We start from the raw sequence: 19,274 nt of genomic DNA, 5'->3' as shown, positions 1-19,274 counted from the left end.
GCTGCATTAGACACACTCTTACAGTGGCATGAACTACATATATATATATATATATATATATATATATATATATATATATATATATATATATATATATATATATATATATAATTTGATGCAAAAATAACAAACTACAAAGGACAGTGCTATAAATGTACACACACACACACACACACACACACACACACACACATATATAATATATATGTGTGTGTGTCTGTAATGCATATTTGATGGACACATACTATCCATCGAGGCCACGGGAGAGGATTTAAGAATAGCAATGAAGCAACGCGACTGACACTGGCAACTTCATTCAGTTTCATTCATAGGGCCTATACTAGGCCTACCAATATTCATACTAGGCCTATATAGAACGTTTTCGTACATTTTAACGAAGTTCAAATTCAAATTAGTGCCTACTCAGACAGTACGCGATTTCGGATGCACCCTCTGTATATTTCTAAGGCATTGCTGTCAAATAGTAATTAGCTAGTGAAGTGGATTTACTTATTGTACAGTTAACGAAAGTTATCATGAGCATTGTAATGTTTGAAGCGACTGTCATAACAAATGCCAATAGACCGGGAAGAGTTTTAAAACGAGCAGTTCATTCATAAATTCATAAGATCTTTCCCTCATGCTGTGAAAATACAAACCTCTCGCAGTACTTTGATGTCATAGACTTATTCTGCGCAGCGCTGCTTGATGTCGAACGCGCCTAATGAGTGAAGTGCTGGAAGAAGGCGTGGCGTATTTCGTTCGAGTTAGTTGTTGAATACGATCATTACTTACTAGTTTGCATCGGTACAATTGTCATTTAAACTTTGACTCCTTTTATTGCACTGAAACTTTATTAACTGTGATGTTACCATGGCAACAACACTTGGCAAGTTTAAGGATCACCCGGCTTCCCCTTGCAGGGACAAAACAGCAGCCGTGATTTCATGCGCAGAATTACTCCCCTGATACTTACTCAAGTAACTCCTATAAAACGCTCCCACCAAATGCAATCAAAATGAAAGAAATACAGGGCCTTTGGAAGCGTCAAAAATGTGATTTCAACACTTCTTTTTTTTCCTAGGAGAGTTTGTATCCTCCTTTGATATTCCTGTCTTTATTTGCCATAAAGAACATATTAAATGGGAATTTAATGATGAAATACTGTTTAACTGATCTAGTGGGGGTTCAGTAGCATGGCAATGGACAGTTACAGAACATGCTGAAAGAAATCTATTATGACAGCATCATTTCGCATCATTATATCATCTCCGTAAACAGAGAGTCAATTGAAGTTGAAAACGGAGGGTGGTTTTTAGGTCATCGTTTGTATATTCATTAATGTCATTTTGTGTCCTAGAACAAAGCTATTCATAGTTTCACAGCTGTATATCACTTTCTAGACTCCACATCGAGGATCAAGTGATGCAACCCCATTGTCAGACTGCTAGAAAAGAGGAAATGTCACTGATCATATATGGCTCCGTATTGAATTATTCAGCAGTGTAAAAATAGAATGTGTGAAACCTTCAATTCTGGGTGGAACTGAAAAACTATCTGAAACATAGACCTGATGAGATACTGCCCCCTAAAGGACTACCACGGCAATGCAGATTCTTTTATTATGGATAATTTTCTAATTAGGTCAAAATGCTAATGTACAATAACATTGTTTCCCCCCAGCAGTATTGATTTGTTATTAGAAAGGAAAATTAATTTTTTTTTTTTTGCCCCCATAGTGAGCTATAGTGTAACAGGAGGACCAAAAAAAAAAGTATTTTAATTAATATATTTTACCTAATTGAAAAACAAATGATCTCTCTTGTGTTGGTGAAAATTTAAGATTATGGTAACACTTTATAATAAACTTCCATAACATTCCACAGAAACATTAGGCTATAACACAAATTAATGCTTAAAAGAACAAATAGTTTCAATAATTACAAAAGCCATTTAACATTAATGCATTTTTAATTGAGAAAATTAGCTATTATCTCAACTGCACTGGCTAAAAAATTAACAGGATTGTGATAGTAAAAAATGCTTTTTCAAAGTTTTTTTTTTTTAAAAAATTGAGTTCCAAGAAAACACTATTTCAGTTTTTACTTGTAATAATTACAAAAGTCATTGAACATGAATGTAAAGATGTTCATATATATTCATATTTTAATGTACATTTAAAGCATAGGGGAGATGGACTACATGTCAGTTAAAATAAAAAACATAAATTAAAAGTGACAACCTGACCTGCTGCTGTGTTCTTTATTCCTGGATAAAAATAAAAATATAAAAATGCTTTTTCAGATAACACTATAAGGTAAGTGATTACACATTTGATTTTTGATTATACACTATAAGTTAAGTAATATATATATATAGAAAGTAGGCCTACTATCAGATTTTTTATTGAACCTCTAATAGGACATGTAAAGAGTGCCATCTTAAGGCACAACAAAGCAAACAACAGCAGTTTTATCCTGCAGTTGATGATTGAACTCTGTAGATTTTCCAAATGAATGGAAGGTTTGAAAACACTGTCACTTTATATTGTCACTGACAAGCCTTCAAAATATTTCAAAGAGCTGTGGTACAGCTGATGGATGACATATTCCTGGAATTAACTTGTTTAATCTATAAATTAACCAGCTATAAAAAGACTACGTGTGAGATCCTGTTCCCATAACCTTTTCTGTCACTTCGTTGAGTAATCAATCAATCTATTTCTCATCTCATTTTAATTACAAACTGATAACCATTTCTCCTCAGCAAATCATTTTTGGATACTGCTAATATTGTTCATATGAGGATTATGTCAGTCTCTCTATGACCAAATCCTCTTGATTATATTGTTACGGCTGATTTATAATAATTCATTCCTGATAAGCCTCAATAGGAAGGGTTACACTTTATTTAACGAGGCGTAATTAACCTTTAGTAGATCATTGAAGACACACTAAATGAATGGAGTTCTCTGATATTCCATCCTGAGTTGAGAGATTTTGACAATTTTTGACAGGTGTGTTGATATATGTTTACTTAAGATACTTTTAAGATATATTTGACCTGAAAAAGAAAATTCTGACATCATTTACTCACCCGTGTGTGATTATTTGAACACAAAAGAGGTTTTAATCTCTTACATAAAAACTAAAGTCAGTGGTTGTCTGGGGCTGTCAAACTTCAAAAAGGTGACCCTAAAAAGAATTTTGTGGGGTAAAAGACATATTTAAGTCTTTTTTTTTTTTCAATGAAAAATGTAACCTAGGTTTCCTGAGAGACAGGAATGAGTACTGTGTCGCTATGACGCTATGGGCAAAACTCCTTTTTCTCTGATGACTGAAGCCTTTTTTAACACAGTGTAACTGCTATTGGTTCATGCAGTGATATAAAAATTTAACCAATGGCTCAGCAGTGGAGCTGCACAAAGCCTATGGCAATGGAGCCCACCAGAATGGGTGGACCCATCTGGCTATATAAACAGGCCTGCTGCCATAGGATTCTCAGGTTGCTTCGACTGAAGCGACGACTGAGTTGTGCAGCTGGTAGTTCTGCAGGTAGTCTACTCTACATAATATATTGAGCTTTTAATACAGTAATAAAATGTTTTCAATGAAGAAACTCAACGTTCCTTCATTTGTTCCAAAGTGATGTTTTCGAATTAGAAAGGAAAATTATTAATCTGTCAACTTGAGATTTGTATCCGTGGTGGGAGGAAGTAGTTCCGCAAAAAAGAGGGTTTTTAAAGACACTCTGTTATTTCTTATGTATTTACTCACTCATGCCGTCTAACTGTTGTATAAACGCAATATCACACTCGTAGCCCTGCAATACGGCTGTATATCACCATGTTGTGATTAACTATGACACTGCTACTCTTGTGATATTGCTCATCTATATATTATTCTGTGGTTGTAGTTATTTTGACTGAGTTTGTACTGTAAAGCGTTTGGTTTAACTCTTCTTTTTAAATGTGATCTACAAAAAAGGTTGAGTTGAGATGACTTGTACTTTTGTCCCTCCAAAGCCTATGATGTCTATTCTTGTACAAGTTGTATAAAAAACCATCTGAATTCTTTCATTTATTAAAAGAAACAATCCAATATCAGCTAAAACATGAATGACAATGAAATCTCCATGTGACGCTGACAATAAAAAATAAAAAACAAACTACACAGTTTGTGATGATATTATAGCACCGGCTTCTTTCAGGTTCTCACAACAGCAAGAAGCATGTGAAAATGTTTGCATCTTAAGATTTCTGGTCTACTATAGTAATTCTGTCTTAAAATCTTTCTTATATAGCAATGGGGTATGTTACAGAAAGTTTTATTAAGTCAAAAAGTGCTGTCATATTTATCATTGTTCGTCCAATGTTTGTGGAAAAATCTAGTAATTTCAATAGAAATCCACAAGATCAGGAACCTGGCATGGAGCAAAAGATTTCCCCATGCAGATTTCACAACGAGTTCAAGTTGGTAGCATTAATTTGTACCAATGACCACCAGAAAGCTGCTTGGTTTGAAGGTAACTTCTGTGGAAGCACATCACTATACAGGTAACAATGGACGTTTCCCTCCAAAATGTTCCTAAAGTGATGCAGCTTAATACAAAGTAAAGAGAAAAACTGAGATAACTTACTAAATCTTGGCACTTAAACTCATGTAACATACAGAAGCAAACTTAACCACCTAAATTGGGATGGAGACAATAGTGGGCAGCTCTCCGATGGGTGGAGGGTTGTACTTCTCAACACGCATGAGTCGACGAAGAATGTCATCACGGTCTCTGGGCCAGGTGAAGATTTGTGTGCTTTGAAGCCATAAAGGGACGTGGCACTGACAGAAAGAAGCAGACAGAAATGTTGTGTAAACTAACAACGAGGCATCATTGAATCTAACTGGATTCAAATGGAATCCAATGGAGCAATCCTTCGGGTGTTACTATAGTACTATACAAACAACCACAAATGTTTGTTGCTGTTATCATGATAGTTAATCAGAAATTAGCATTTTGGCTCCTTGATCGACTACTTGTTCAAACACTAAAATTCTGTTCGTTAAGCAATTGCGTTCATACATTAATGGAAAGATATGCAGTTTTACCTTCTTGGCACCAGGAAACAAGATGGGGATGAATCTGTAATTCCTGGCACCGTTCTGAATGAACTCGTTTTGTAACTAAAAGACAAAGTGATTTTATGAGTCATTAGACAAGAAAAATAAAGAAAAACCTAGATTCTTTTCCACCCAAGTTGTACCTGCTTGTATATGTAGACAGTGTTGAGTGTTTCATCATTTTCCATGCAAAATGAGGCATTGGTCGCAATCTCATGGTACTTTGGACTAATGACTATGATGATCAGATAGTCTTTCTGTGCATAAAAACATAACAACATCAACAACAACAACAAAAAACTGATTGGACATGAGGGAACAATTACTTCAGATACTCAGGAGAAAAAAAAATCTACTGAAATTAGTCATGAAAGCTTTATCATTCTCAGTGCAACAGACAGTTTTCTTGTAATTGTGTGGCACTGCAAGAAAATGATGCCAGAAATATGTCCTCCCCCACTTCAGCTCTTAATTAAAATGATATGTTTCAGGGTTACATGCTTTTTTTATTATTATTAAATGGTCTCTCTTCCTCCCCCTCAACATGCATAAAATTAAAAGTTTTGTTGGAGTGTTTCCTGCTATCATGCTTTCTTAAACATTAGTCAGATAAAAAATTATGTCCAGCTTCCAAGCTCAAACTGGTTCTATGCATTCAGAAGCAAATATAGTATATCTTCAACTATAAGTCAGGGGTCAATCCTTGCAATTTATCATTTTGACATTTATCAGAAATATAATGTCAATGCACAAAAAAATGTGAAATTTGTGAGAGCTGAAGACATCCTTAACGGTGGAGAGCACCCCACAATAGGCTGTAAGTATGCGTTGACCATAAACAGTGATATTTGTTCTTCCACTGTTTGGAATTCAATAGTTAATATTGCTATATAAATGCAACCATTGAACAAGTTTTCCCAGCTGTGTCCTGTTCTATTTAAGAGGTTACAGAGATTGACATGTCTTTGATGATATATTAGAAATAACATTTGACTTTTTAGAAGCCAGGGATACTTGTATAACCTTCACCAATGACACAGCAGTGAAAGTCTATTCAGGAAAAAAAGAAAAAAGAAAAAGAAAAGAAAAAGGAAATTAAGAAGGTGCTTTATGTAATTTTTTGACTCTACTAAAGCATAAAATACCATAATATATTTGCAGATATTTAAGAAACATGCTAAGTTAACATACTTGTTTATCTGAAAAAACAATACTACAGTCAGTTATTCTCCTTTGAAAATGTGCGTTCCGGGCCGGAATGTCAGTCTCTGTTTTGGTTTGTGAAACCCGCCCATTGCCAGTTTACCCAATTGTATTTCGGCACCCCGGGTTTCCAGTTGGTGGAAAACAAAGCGTATTTCATTTCATTCATTGCCAAGTGCACTCGTTCTTGTTGGTGTTGTCAATTTGGCAACCAGCGTGTGCGTCAAGTCTGAGCAAGAGGTCCTCACTGTAGCCTGTTGCACGATGACATAGCTGGATCAGATCCAATACGTATTAAATGTTTGACGAGTATGCGCAGTATTGGATTTTAATGCGCATGCGCAAAGTGGGGCTGTCATTGAAGCTAGTATTTAATGTAAATTAAACTGTAATATATGAGAAATTGGTGTGTTTCATAGGCTTACACAAATTATATTATACCGTGATTTTAAACTAGTAGTGTATTCAAACTTTATTTAAGAAACGATGGCGTAGTTTTGAATGAAAGAGTTTGGTATGTAAGCTACAGTATGTTTTTTTTAATAGTTTAAATCATTTTAGAAATAAAACTAATTACAATTTTGTTTGTTCTTTATGAAAAAATGGGGTGTAACTATTGTCTTTATTTTTTCCTCAGATAGTCATAGTTCTGTCAATAATTCGTTCATGAATCAAATATTATTTTTCGTTCTCACTCTCTGTGCTATACGTGACAGAGTATAAAAGGTATAGGCCTACTAAAATATGCAGACATATTTTTTTATACCATATAAAAAATGAATAAAATAAAAACAATCCTGTCAGTCTGGGTTCCATATAGCCGATAGACCCATTATACCAGGTTATAACGGGTTTTTACAGTTAATCCCATGTCCAAAAAATGAATACACACACGGTCGAGGACAAGGCATATTAACACAAAGATGACCATTTCTATTTTTTTGTGTGTTATATGCAAGTGAAATCCCTAGAGATAGATAGACCACTTATAATTTGCTAAAGACATAACCACCCATCCTCTCCCTCTCTCTCTCTCTCTCTCTCGGGGGGCTTTTTTTGAGTGCTGTATCAGATGATAGTATGAAAAGCAACTAATAAAACATTTCTCTGACCTGGTAAAGGTAAAGTCTTAATATAAATTTTATGGTTTTTTTTTTATTATTATTGAAAATGTTTGTAATAGCTATATTAGAATAATATAAAATAAAAAAATATCAGCAACTAAATTTAAATAAACATGACGGATACAGTCAAAAAGATATTTAGGCTAACTCTGATAGAGTGATATCTTAATAATTAGCTATTTACAGTGCAACGTCTGCATATTAATCATGTTACAGTGCTTGTTGTAATTATAATAATGGATATAGCACTGATGTACATCCTGACGATAACATATGAAATGCAGGCTATTCAAAAAAACGAATAATAAATAAATAAATAAATAAATAAAACTGTAAGAATTGTCTAAAGACAAAAAAAGTTGCGGTAATGTATGGTCATCACGTATGTAATGTAGGTCAAAACCCTTGCTACATGTACTACGTAAAGAAGGTAAAAAACCAGCTATGCAAACGAAGTGTACTACAAAATGATAAAATGTAAATAAAAATATGAATTTATTCAAACATACTACAGCGCATGCGCATAAAATCCACTATGTAGTGGATATAGTCCAGCTACATCATCGCGCTGCAGGCTGCAGCAAGGACAGACTCAGTCTGAGGAGGAGGGGCCGGGTGAAAAAAAAACCCTCTCAGATATTTTTAATTTGGACTGCAATACCTAGTTCAACCACTCGGTGTCAATCCTACATACAGCAGCTTTAAGCAACAAAACTGTTTTCAACAAATAATAATGAGAACCGTTTAAGCACCAAATCATGAATGACTTTTGAAAAATCACCACTCTCCTCACAGAGTCTACACACATTTTCCACTCTTTTTCTAGTGTTTTCTTTTTTTTTAAAAAGGCTGCAGAGACTGTCATTAATTTTGTTTTTTTTCCCACACTTTTTATTTTTTTTCACTCTATTATTGTGTTATCATCTTTTTCATATAAACCAGCACCTAAATGCCATGCACTGCAAAAAAAAAAACAGTTTGGGTTGCTTTAGAGTTTTCAATCATACAATCTTTTCCTGTAGGTGGTTCTTGGTCAGAATAAGCTGCAATTTGGACTAGAACTTCTGTTGTGTGAGTCAAACTAGGAATAACATGCTCTCTGAAATACTAGCATGCCTGGTTTCTACTTACTTCGCTGATGTATCTCTCCATGAAGTCAATCTTGCTTATGCTCTTGAACTGTTGTTCAAACATGTCAATCTGTGCAAAAAGAACAACGAGACTGAACATAATCTCTGGCAGACCCCATATCTGGAGACATGTATGTCTGCAAGGCAATGTCTGGTACAGGTTGCTTGTCTTACATGAGTGTAGAAGCCGTTGTGTCTTAGTAGGGCAACAAAGTTGATGATCTCTTTGACATGTTTTTCACTGTCTGCTTCGTAAGTAACAAACACCTTCCCTGCAATAAAAAATAAAAAATAAAATAAAAAAACAAAAACAAAAAAACATAACATTTCCTTCAGAAATATAACTCAAGATTATATTGTAGGCTATTATATATTAGTGAAAGTACAGCATTTAGAGGGAATAATTAAACAAAAAAATACAAATATTAAAGTACTATAACCTAAACTTAATCTACTTACATATAGCTTTTTGATAAACAGTTCTTAAACACACGACTTTGAAGAAGAACAGATAACATTTAGTTTACAAGAACTGCCATTTCTTTATTATAGTCTGATGTTACTGGCACATACTGTACATCTTATTCAGATCTGACATTCTTTCAGTGTTGCTCAACAATAGTGTGTACACTCACTCTGCTCCAGGGATAGAGGGCCTGTGCTTGGGGTTAGTTTATCTCGAGGGTGAGGAGAGGTGTGGCCACTGGGAGACATGGAAGCATTGCATAAAGACTTCAGAAAGCTAAATTTTTTTGTATCAGTGAAAACCTATTAAATCACTTACTATATAATAAAGTGTGTACATAAATATTAGGCACATTGATATTCTGATCATATTTTTTTTTCAAGCACATTTAACCAATTCCAAACCAAATAACTACTATTAATTTTGTATTTGATCAAATTATATATAATTGTGCATGAATGCTAGATGTGAAAAATTCCATATATCAAGGTGTTCAGATTATATTTTACAGATAAAATGGTGCAAAAAAGAGATTTAATAAAAATGATTAAATGCCCATGAGACTGCCAGATTCTGTAAGATACATTTTTGAAAGTGTGGCACAAGAGGATGTGATGATGGTCCTTCATGTATTTCACTACACTTCAGCATGTTATTCTTATTACATGAAGGTCATTTGTTTAGGATGTTTTACCCAAGCAAAGTTTCTGAGAAGCAGACACTTTGCACTTCCAGAGACTCCAGGTAGGTTGTAGTTTTGGAAAATGGTGGCACTGGACACTAAATGGTTCCTGATGGTTTCAAACCTAATTCTTAAATCTTTGCAGTTAACATGTCTCTTTTCTTCTCCACCTGTTTTTTCTCACCCTGCTGACCCAATGAGCATTCCTCTGCCCAATACCCAATCCTAAACTTAACAAACCCCATTAAACCAACAATATTGCATCATTCTCATGGGTATTTAATAATTTTTGACTTTTAGTCTGAGTTAAATCTCTTTTTTGCATAATTTTATCTGTAAAAGAAAACCTGCCTTATAATTATGCACACCTAAATATAAGGAGTTTTTCACATCCAGCCTTTATGGACAATAATATATTACTGACAAATGAACAAATACAGAATACAGAAATCAGAATGTCAACGTGCCTAATAATTATGCACGCACTGTACAAGACTGGCTGTCCCACAATAATTGTACAGAAAAACTTACTACTATTACACATTACCTATAAGTGAACTCCGAGGCTGATTGTCTGCTGTTTTCAGGGCCTGTTGGAGATGAAATGATGAAGTTAATGAGACATTAATCTACACAGAGGGCTTGACATGCTTGTCCTTCGGACAAGTAAATCAGTCATTCACTTGTCCAAGTAAAAAAGTTACTTGTCAAGAAAAGAAAATGGTGTAAATGTAATAGCTCTCTCTTAAACATATGTGATATCATATGTCATACAAACACAACATTTAAATTTTTCACCATGGTATGACTGTTGCATGAGTTTCTTGGTGTGCGCTCATTTGTTTTGATCTCTCTCACACACAGACAGGCTGCACAAGCCTCAAATGGCATGACCTTGTTACTGTTAATACATTATCAGTTGCTGTTTATGCTAAATGTTATAAAATTAAATTCATTCTCGCAGAAGTTTCGTGCTTCCCTAGTTATTTTTTGTTATTGATCTTTTAATCAGGCCATACTTGTCCAGTTGGACAAGACAAAAATATTATTTCATATAACTGATCAACCTAATAATTTGAGTTACACTTTACTTTTTTTTACACTTTACAGATCAAGTAAAATATTTTGAATATGTATACATGCCCATTTATAATGTGCTTTTCCATCATTTGATGCTGCCATGTTCACTAAAAATGTACACTAACAATTCTATTTTAGTTAAATTACATATACCCCTCTGCCTTTTGTGTGTAGTAATAGCGCAACATAAATTGTGCCAGACAAAAATCTATGAAGGATTAGGAGTGACATTTAAAAATAAAATGAAGCAATTAGTTATCAATTTTATAAATGAAACTACTTTTTTAAATGGACAAATTAATAGACATATTTAAAAGTGTTTATTTAATTCGTGTTTTAAAATGCAGTTAATAAAACAATAAACAATAAATTCATAAAGAATTTTTGAGTGGGAAAATAAATTGACATGAAAACTATTTGATTTGTGTTTTAATATTAAGATTTAAATATTAAGTTAAAAGTAATTTTTAATACACAATGTAAACTGGATTTTGCGAATTGCTTTTCTTTGAAGTTTTATCAAATGCTTTGCTTATCCATTTGTTAACTGAGCTAATAAAAAAATGGCATTGGTCATTCAGTAGGGACAACCAATCAGCGTTCAACTCAATTTTAAAAGCCACCCAAAGTACATGTTAGACGGACCATCAATGGACAATAAGATATACCTACATATATATATATATATATATATATATATATATATATATATATATATATACTAATGTTTATTAAAGCAGGAATTTATACCATGTGTCGATTATTTTATTATGCAATTAAGAGAGTATTGCAAGGAAAGACGTCGCCAATGCAGCTATGTTTATACTGTACTTTATGGAGATAGTATGTATTTCTAAATATGCAATGCTTAGTGAATTAGCTTCAAAATTTAGTTTTGTAATCCTTATATTTAGATGTTTCATCTTCTAAGATGGGTGTCACTTCTAAAAATGGAAATTGTTTGCTTAATATAACTGTATAATTGCACAAATTTATTGAAATTTTTCTGGTTGGAACAGGTTGGATAAATTTCCTGCAAGGCTGATAAAGAACTCATCAAATACAGTATGAGGCAATTTTAATGACAATAGGCTTATGAAAATTAGCATTATTCATCATGAGCCTTGACTGACAAATTAAGTTCCATGAAAATGAAAGAAACTGACTCACTTATGAGGCATTCATAAGAGACATAGAATTTTAACAAAGAACTGAGACTTACTTGAAGGCCAACAGGGCATGTGGTAATGTGGCCTGTAATAAGAGCCCTGATCCATTTGATACACGTCTGCAGGGCATTGACTACAGCAGGGCGGCCCGCGGGACGCGCAGGGGTGCGAGGGCATGCAGTAGCTGTGAGGCGCGAACGCATTTGGGACAGAGTGCAGTGAACATGGCTGTTCTAGACTTCCGTCTCCCAGACTGTGCCTGTCTGGAGAGCAAGAGTAGCTGGAATCACTAGAATAACTGCAGTCATTTCCAGACACTAAGAAAGAGGGGAGGTTGCCACTAGGGTATTCCACCGAACCGCTGCCCACAGAGGTCGAGTGGAGCAGGTCCCCATTGTGCGGCACTAGGGTGCTCAGACATTCTTCCGTCTGACTAGGAAAAGGTGTCTGGGGACTGTAGCCAGAGGGTAGACCTAGCGGGTGCTGGTAAGGGCTGTAGCTGGTCTGTGTGGATCTGTAGTTGGTCTTTTTGTCTCTGCAGATATCTGTGAAGTCAGTCTGTGCACTCAAAGAGGACTCATTTCCAGACATGCAGTAGTCGGTGTGAGAAAGTTTGGAATCGGTGGAGTCTGAGACACAGATAGAGTCCTCAGTAGTGATTTTGTCCATAGCCTCGTCGTTCCCTTTCTGGAAAGTTGAGGGATTGTAAACTGTAGTGGCTAAATGGAGAAATATATCTAGAAAATGAGGGGGGGGGGGGGGGGGGGGGGGGGGGGGGGGGGGGGGGGGGGGGTGGGGGGGGGGTGGGGGGGGGGAGGGGGGGGGGGGGGGGAGTGGGGGGGTGGGGGTGAGTACTCTTACAGTATGTGGAAAAATTTACATTTGAAAATATATATTAAAATAATATCCTAAAAATATATCCTAAAAAATTACTGTAGCTAGCAGATTTCTTAATATATGTGACCCTGGAACACAAAACCAGTCTTAAGTGTCAATTTCTTGAATTGAATTTCCTGAATAAATAAGCTTTCCATTGATGTATGGTTTATTAGGATCGGACAATATTTGCCCGAGATACAACTATTTGAATATCTGGAATCTGAGGGTGCAAAAAAATCTAAATACTGAGAAAATCGCCTTTAAAATTGTCCAAATGAATTCTTAGCAATGCATATTACTAATCAAAAATTAAGTTTTGATATATTTACAGTAGGAAATTTACAAAATATCTTCATGGAAAATGATCTTTACTTAAAGGTGCAGTGTGTAAATGTTAGCGGCATCTAGCGTTGAGGTTGCGAATTGCAACCAAGGGCTCAGTCCCCCGCTCACCCCTCCCTTTAGAGAAGCTACGGAGGCGGCCACAGGTAAAGATGTCATCGGAAAAGACAGCACAGAGCAATGAGATTTCTTTACAAAGGTAAATCAAGGAATTATATTTACTTAATTTTTCAATAAACTGATGGTATTGCGAATGTTAATGTACTTGTTCATCACTGTGTCAGTCAGTGTTTTATTCGCAAGTACAACAAAGTGACGAAACATGCTCTGTAGAGCAGTTTGACCGTTTAGGGCTACTGTAGAAACATGGTGGTGACTTCCTTGTAAGGGGACCCGCGGTGTATGTAGATACAATTTGCTCGATCTAAGGTAATATGAACATAACAGTTCATTATGTAAGGTCTTTATACACCTCTGAAATCATAGTTATGTATATTATATTGCATTTCTGTAAATAGATCGTTGTAAATATTACACATTGCACCTTTAATATCCTAATGATTTTTGCCAAAAAATAAAAATCGATGATTTTGACCCATATAATGTTTTTTTGGCTATTGCTCCAATTGTTACAGCAAATATGATTTCAAATATGTAAAATAAATGATTGAAATTTAAAGACATTTTATGACAATGCAAATGTATTTATGTTAATCTGTTGGATTTTCTTTTGAAGGCATTAAAAATAAAGAAAAGAAAACAGAATAAAACAATATTATCAATATTTATAAATTGTTTTTTAAATTACAGTTAAAAAATCTTTTAGTTTGAGCCTTGTATTAAGAAACCTGCAAGCTCCGAATACAGTGTGTGGGACTGTATTCTTTCTACAGTATTGTGTCACATGCACCGATCTGCTATCCATAATGTACAAGAGGTGTTTATTTGTTTTCAAAACTATGTTTCTAAGGGGCATACATACAGCAATACAAGAATAGGAAACAATAATTCTATGTTTAAAACATTACATATACAGGGTTCAAAACTAACACTGGGAAGTTGCCAAATGCAAGTAAAAACTGGTTTTGCTAAGCAAATGAAATTTGGTTTGCCGCAAACTGGCTTTGAAAAAAAAAACTATATATATATATATATATATTGAACAAACAAACACCATATCAGGGGAGTCAATCTCAATTCCTGGAGGGCCAGAACCCTGCAGAGTTTAGATTCAGCCTAGATTAGATTTGACCTGCTCTTCCGATCATTGTTGTATTTCTCTATTAGTGCTACTGGATCTTAGCACTGCGTTTGACACTATCGACACTATCAACATCCTTTTGAGTAGACTACAAAATTATGTTGGCATTAGTGTAATTGCAATATCATGGTTCAAATCCTACTTATCTGACCATCATCATTTCTTAGCAATAAATAACGAGATATCATATCGATCCTAAGTACAGTGTGGAGTGCCACAAGGCTCAGTACTAGGACCCTTGCTTTTCACACTTTACATGTTACCCTTGGGAGATATCATCAAGAAACATGCTGCTAGCTTTCACTGTTATGCTGATGATACTCAGCTCATTATTTCTTTGCAGCCCGATGATACATACTCATTTGCAAAACTAACGGAATGCATAGTTGATATAAAAAACTGGATGACTAGTAATTTCCTACTGCTAAATTCTGAAAAAAACAGAGGTGTTAATTATTGGACCAAAAACCTCCACATATAATAACCTAAAACACTGTCTAACACTTGATGGCTGCTCTGTTAATTCTTCGTCATCAGTTAGAAACCTAGGTGTGCTATTTGATATCAATCTTTCCTTTGAAAACCATGTTTTTAACATTTGGAAAACTGCATTTTTCCATCTTAAAAATAATAATCTAAATTATGACCTATGCTGTCAATGTCAAATGCAAAAAATGTTAATTCATGCATTCATGACCTCAAGGTTAGATTATTGTAGTGCTTTATTATTAATAAATAAACTCCAGCTGGTCCAAAATGCAGCAGCTACAAATCTTACTAGAACCAGGAAGTACGACCATATTAGCCCGGTTCTGACAAATAATCAAATACACCCTATTTAACAACAAATACATTTTAAAATCTTGCTAATTACTTATAAAGCCCTGTATGGTTTAGCTCCTCATTACCTGAGCGAGCTCATATTGCATTATAGTCCTTCACGTCCGCTGCGATCTCAAAACTCTGGCCATTTGATAATACCTAGAATATCAAAATCAACAGTGGGCGGCAGATCCTTTTCCTATTCAGCGCCCAAACTCTGGAACAATCTACCTAGTGTTGCTCAGGTGGCAGACACACTCTGTCAGTTTACCTGGCATACACATAACACATTATCACATTTCTATAATTCAAATCCGTTAAAGGATTGTTAGCCTGCATTAATTAGGTCAACCGGAACCAGGAACACTTCCCATAACATCCAGTGTACTCGCTACATCGTAAGAAGAATGGCATCTACGCTAATATTAGTCTCTTTCATTCTTATTCCGAGGCCTCGTAGCAACCCAGATCCAGTCCGTATCCAGTCCAGATGGTGGATCAGCACCTAGAGACGACCCCTACAGCCCTGAATGTCAGTGGAGAGCACATCAACTAGATGTGCCCTCAGAGACAGATCCCTTGCGAAGACCTCATCACCTCGACGACCATCAGCACAAGACCATGGGAACCAGACAAGACCTCTGCACCTGTGTTGCAGCCTGGAATTAAATGACACCATGCTGGTTTTGTCTGGCCCCCCGACTGAGCCTGGTTTCTCCCAAGTGTTTTTTTTCTCCATTTCTGTCACAGATGGAGTTTTGGTTCCTTGCCACTGTCGCCTTTGGCTTTCTTAGTTGGGGATGCTTGACTGATTCCACAGACACTATTGGAAGAGAACTGAACTGGATGATGACATCACTGAATCATCAATGAACTGACTTTAGCTGAAAAATGACTCTGTTATTGTCTTCTTGCATCATTGACAAACTATTTTCCTGTTTGACTCTGTAAAGCTGCTTTGACACAACCAGCATTGTACAAAGCGCTATACAAATTAATGTGACTTGACTTGACAAGTTAAACACACCCGATCCAACTAATCAAGTCCTTCAGGCTTATTAAAAAAACAAACAAAAAAAACTACATGGTATGTGTGTTGGAGCAGGGTTGGTACAAAACTCTGCAAGGCTCCGGCCCTCCAGGAATTGAGTTTTACACCCCTGCACTATATGGACAAAAGTATTGGAAAACCTGACCATTACACCACTTTAATAACATTGCATTCTAAATACATAGACATTAATATATCTGCAATGGTGGGACCATCTACATAACAGCTTCCAATCTTCTGTGAAGACATTCCACAAGATTTTGAAGTGTTTCAATTCAATTAAATTGTCCAATTCATCCCATTTATAGAGCATTTGTGATGTCAGGCACTGATGTGGGACAAGAATGCCTGGCTCTAAACTCCATTCCAGTTGATCCCAAAGGTATTTGATGGGGTTGGGGTTAGGGATGGCAAAATCATTTAACCACTGAACTCATCAACTATGAAATGAGCACAGTGTTGGCACCACGTGCCTCAGCATTCGATGACTGCACTCTGTGGCTTTACGCAGTCTTCTGCTTCATGGCTGCTGTTCCTAAAAGCTTCCGATTTAAAATAATACAATTTACAGTTGACCGTTGAATATCTAGCAGGGATGAAATTTCACCAACTGATTTATCGCAACTTAAATTCACTGTGCTCTTCAGAGTGGCCCATATTTCCCCCCACAAATATTTATAAATGCAGAATAGGTGCTTGATTTTAATACACTGGGGCAATGGGTCTGACTGAAACACATGAATAAAATAATTATTGTAGTGTTGTGTGTTCCAATACTGTTGTCCACATAGTGTACCTTAATAACATTTGTCCTTATGAGATATATATATATATTTACCTGTATTGCAAGCACTGCGAAGAAGGCATCATTCTTGTGCCTAATACCAAAAAACTGCAGCCATTCCATATCCCCAGTCAGCACACAAATCTGTAATAAATTATTAAGATATGAACACAAGCAACCTTGAATGATGATCACCCTGTTAAATAAAACTGCATTTGAGAAAAACGAGCAACCTTTGGCTACTGAGTGAATACAGGAACCCACAATTCTGCTAAGGGGATTTTTTTTTCTCTCTCTCCCTAGCTTTTTCTCTGAACTTACAGTATGAAATTTAGTGCACTTTACACCATCAGCGGAAAACACCTCAGTGGACCAAAGTGAGACATGGGAAATCATAGGTAACTAAGGCCATCAATATCAAATGCACAAATGGGGCAGAAGAGGGTACTAATACATATGCCTTTCATTAGTATAACACTGAAAACCTAAAAAAAAAAAAAAAAACAAAAAAAAAAAAAACAATACAATAATCTCTTCATTGACTAGAACACTTAGTGACACCGAGATGCAAAGTTAAATCATGTAATTCTCCTTTCTGAATAGTTCATAGATGTTTAATTAACAAGTATGAATGAAAGTATTAAAGTATACTGTACCTTCACACTCTCATAACATTTTAGTACCAGTAAACATAGTTTCCGTCAAAATACTATAATTACTATATTATAATACATGAAATATGATATTGTAGTAGATATTTATTTTATTAACAATAACAAGTACCTTTTAAGCAGTATTTGTATTTTAGAAACACTTCGTCCAAATTCGCAACGTGACTAGTTCACGCTTTAAAACTATCACTGCCGCGGGGCTACTTGACATACAATACACGGCTACAACATGTCTCACATTTGTAACATATTACTTTACAGGTAACACCTCCCAAAACTAAAATAAAGCTTATACACAATATAATAAAGACAACACACATATAAAACTCCCGCCCAGCTCTCATGACTTATTCGACAAAATAGACGTCATCTGTGACATAAACAGAATACCTTAAAAGGACGTTGACATTCCACATAAAGCACGTACCTACCTGTAGGCTGATCAGCAGACTTAGTCGCGTGAATTATTTAATTTCGAATACTTTAATATCAGTGTAGGCTACAGTATCATGAGCGCATGAGCTGGAGCAGTCTTAGTACACTCTGTTTAGAAGGTTTTCGACACCTGCCTATTCACACCGCATATTCCGCCCACTTCCCAGAAAGCACATCCTGGACTCGGTTGTTTATCTTCCTTCGACAAAACGTGATTCTTTTGAGCAGATTCTTTTCAAATATTCTAAAGAATCGATTCGTGTTTGTAAATTACTTGACAGTAAAAGGGTGAACAATAACTCGCAAGAATACTAAAAATAACTAATAATAAATTAGCAGTGTTAGGCAGTAGGCTAGTTACTAGTAACTTAGTTACTGTAATAATATTACTTTTTGCAGTAACTAGTAGAGTAACTAATTACTAATAAGATTTCATTAATAATATTAAAGTTACCATCCATAAAACAGCTTAGTTACTTTTGATGCCTTAACCTCGCTGATTTTAAATCCAACAATCAAATAATTCCTAGATTTATTTTCATAATTTTCAGGACTCGCACATGCATGTGATGTCTCCAGTGCAGCAGGCAAGCTTGGGATATGGGAAAGCTTACATTTAGCAGATAGAAATATTGTATTATATTTGCCAGGAAAAAAAATATGATCTGAACACTGTTGTGCAAGTTGTGGCTTTACTTTACTCTGCTATTACATCCCACCCACATCCCTCTGATTAACATGTGGTTCATTATATTATATTATGTGATTTGATAAAATACATAATGAAATATAACCGTATATGGGTAACAGAGAAATCACAATTTAAATTACACAAGACATTTAATGAGATTAATACAACACTTCTACTTGAACATCACTATCAATCATTATTGAGTGTTTGTAATAATTCTGACTGCAATCCAATGTGGATTTTGGTCAAATGGCGAGGAAGAAATATGTTGTTAGTAACATTCTCAAAGAATTTTACGTGGAAGATACACAGTTAAAGAAAAAGTAATGTAACTAGTAGTGTAAACAATTACTGTCGCCAGAAAGTAATA

At 35.3% G+C, this 19,274-nt stretch overlaps 1 protein-coding gene across 4 annotated transcripts; it reads right to left on the bottom strand.

Moving 5' to 3' along the window:
• Window positions 1-4,320: 4,320 nt before the first annotated feature.
• On the bottom strand, window positions 4,321-18,370 carry LOC109076999 (E3 ubiquitin ligase TRAF3IP2-like). Of its 4 annotated transcripts, none has more exons than XM_019092643.2 (10): window positions 18,206-18,370; window positions 17,162-17,251; window positions 12,022-12,655; window positions 10,267-10,309; window positions 9,207-9,274; window positions 8,746-8,843; window positions 8,573-8,641; window positions 5,258-5,371; window positions 5,103-5,177; window positions 4,321-4,835 (listed from the first exon to the last, which is right to left on the bottom strand). In XM_019092643.2, the coding sequence occupies exons 2-10, from the start codon at window positions 17,228-17,230 to the stop codon at window positions 4,689-4,691; spliced, it is 1,317 nt and encodes a 438-aa protein (XP_018948188.1). In that variant the 5' UTR covers window positions 17,231-17,251; window positions 18,206-18,370; the 3' UTR covers window positions 4,321-4,688. The 4 variants fall into 4 exon arrangements, with proteins under 4 accessions (XP_018948188.1, XP_018948187.1, XP_042614419.1 ...); XM_019092642.2 differs by having other exon boundaries at window positions 18,210-18,370; XM_042758485.1 differs by having other exon boundaries at window positions 12,022-12,705; window positions 18,206-18,369.
• Between the last annotated feature and the right edge of the window lie 904 nt (window positions 18,371-19,274).

Source organism: Cyprinus carpio, chromosome A6, assembly GCF_018340385.1.
Source record: "Cyprinus carpio isolate SPL01 chromosome A6, ASM1834038v1, whole genome shotgun sequence".
Lineage (NCBI taxonomy): Eukaryota > Metazoa > Chordata > Actinopteri > Cypriniformes > Cyprinidae > Cyprinus > Cyprinus carpio.
The sequence above is the reverse complement of the archived record's forward strand: the minus strand, read 5'-3'. Positions and strand labels throughout refer to the sequence as shown.

Excerpts from the sequence above, each read along its gene's own strand:
- LOC109076999 (XM_019092643.2), bottom strand. The coding sequence starts at position 17,230 with ATGGAATGGCTGCAGTTTTTTGGTATTAGGCACAAGAATGATGCCTTC. Across the intron at positions 9,275-10,266 it reads GCCTCGGAGTTCACTTATAG|TGGCCACACCTCTCCTCACC; the intron begins GTAATGTGTAAT and ends CATGTCTCCCAG. Across the intron at positions 4,836-5,102 it reads TGTTTCCTGGTGCCAAGAAG|TGCCACGTCCCTTTATGGCT; the intron begins GTAAAACTGCAT and ends TCTTTCTGTCAG.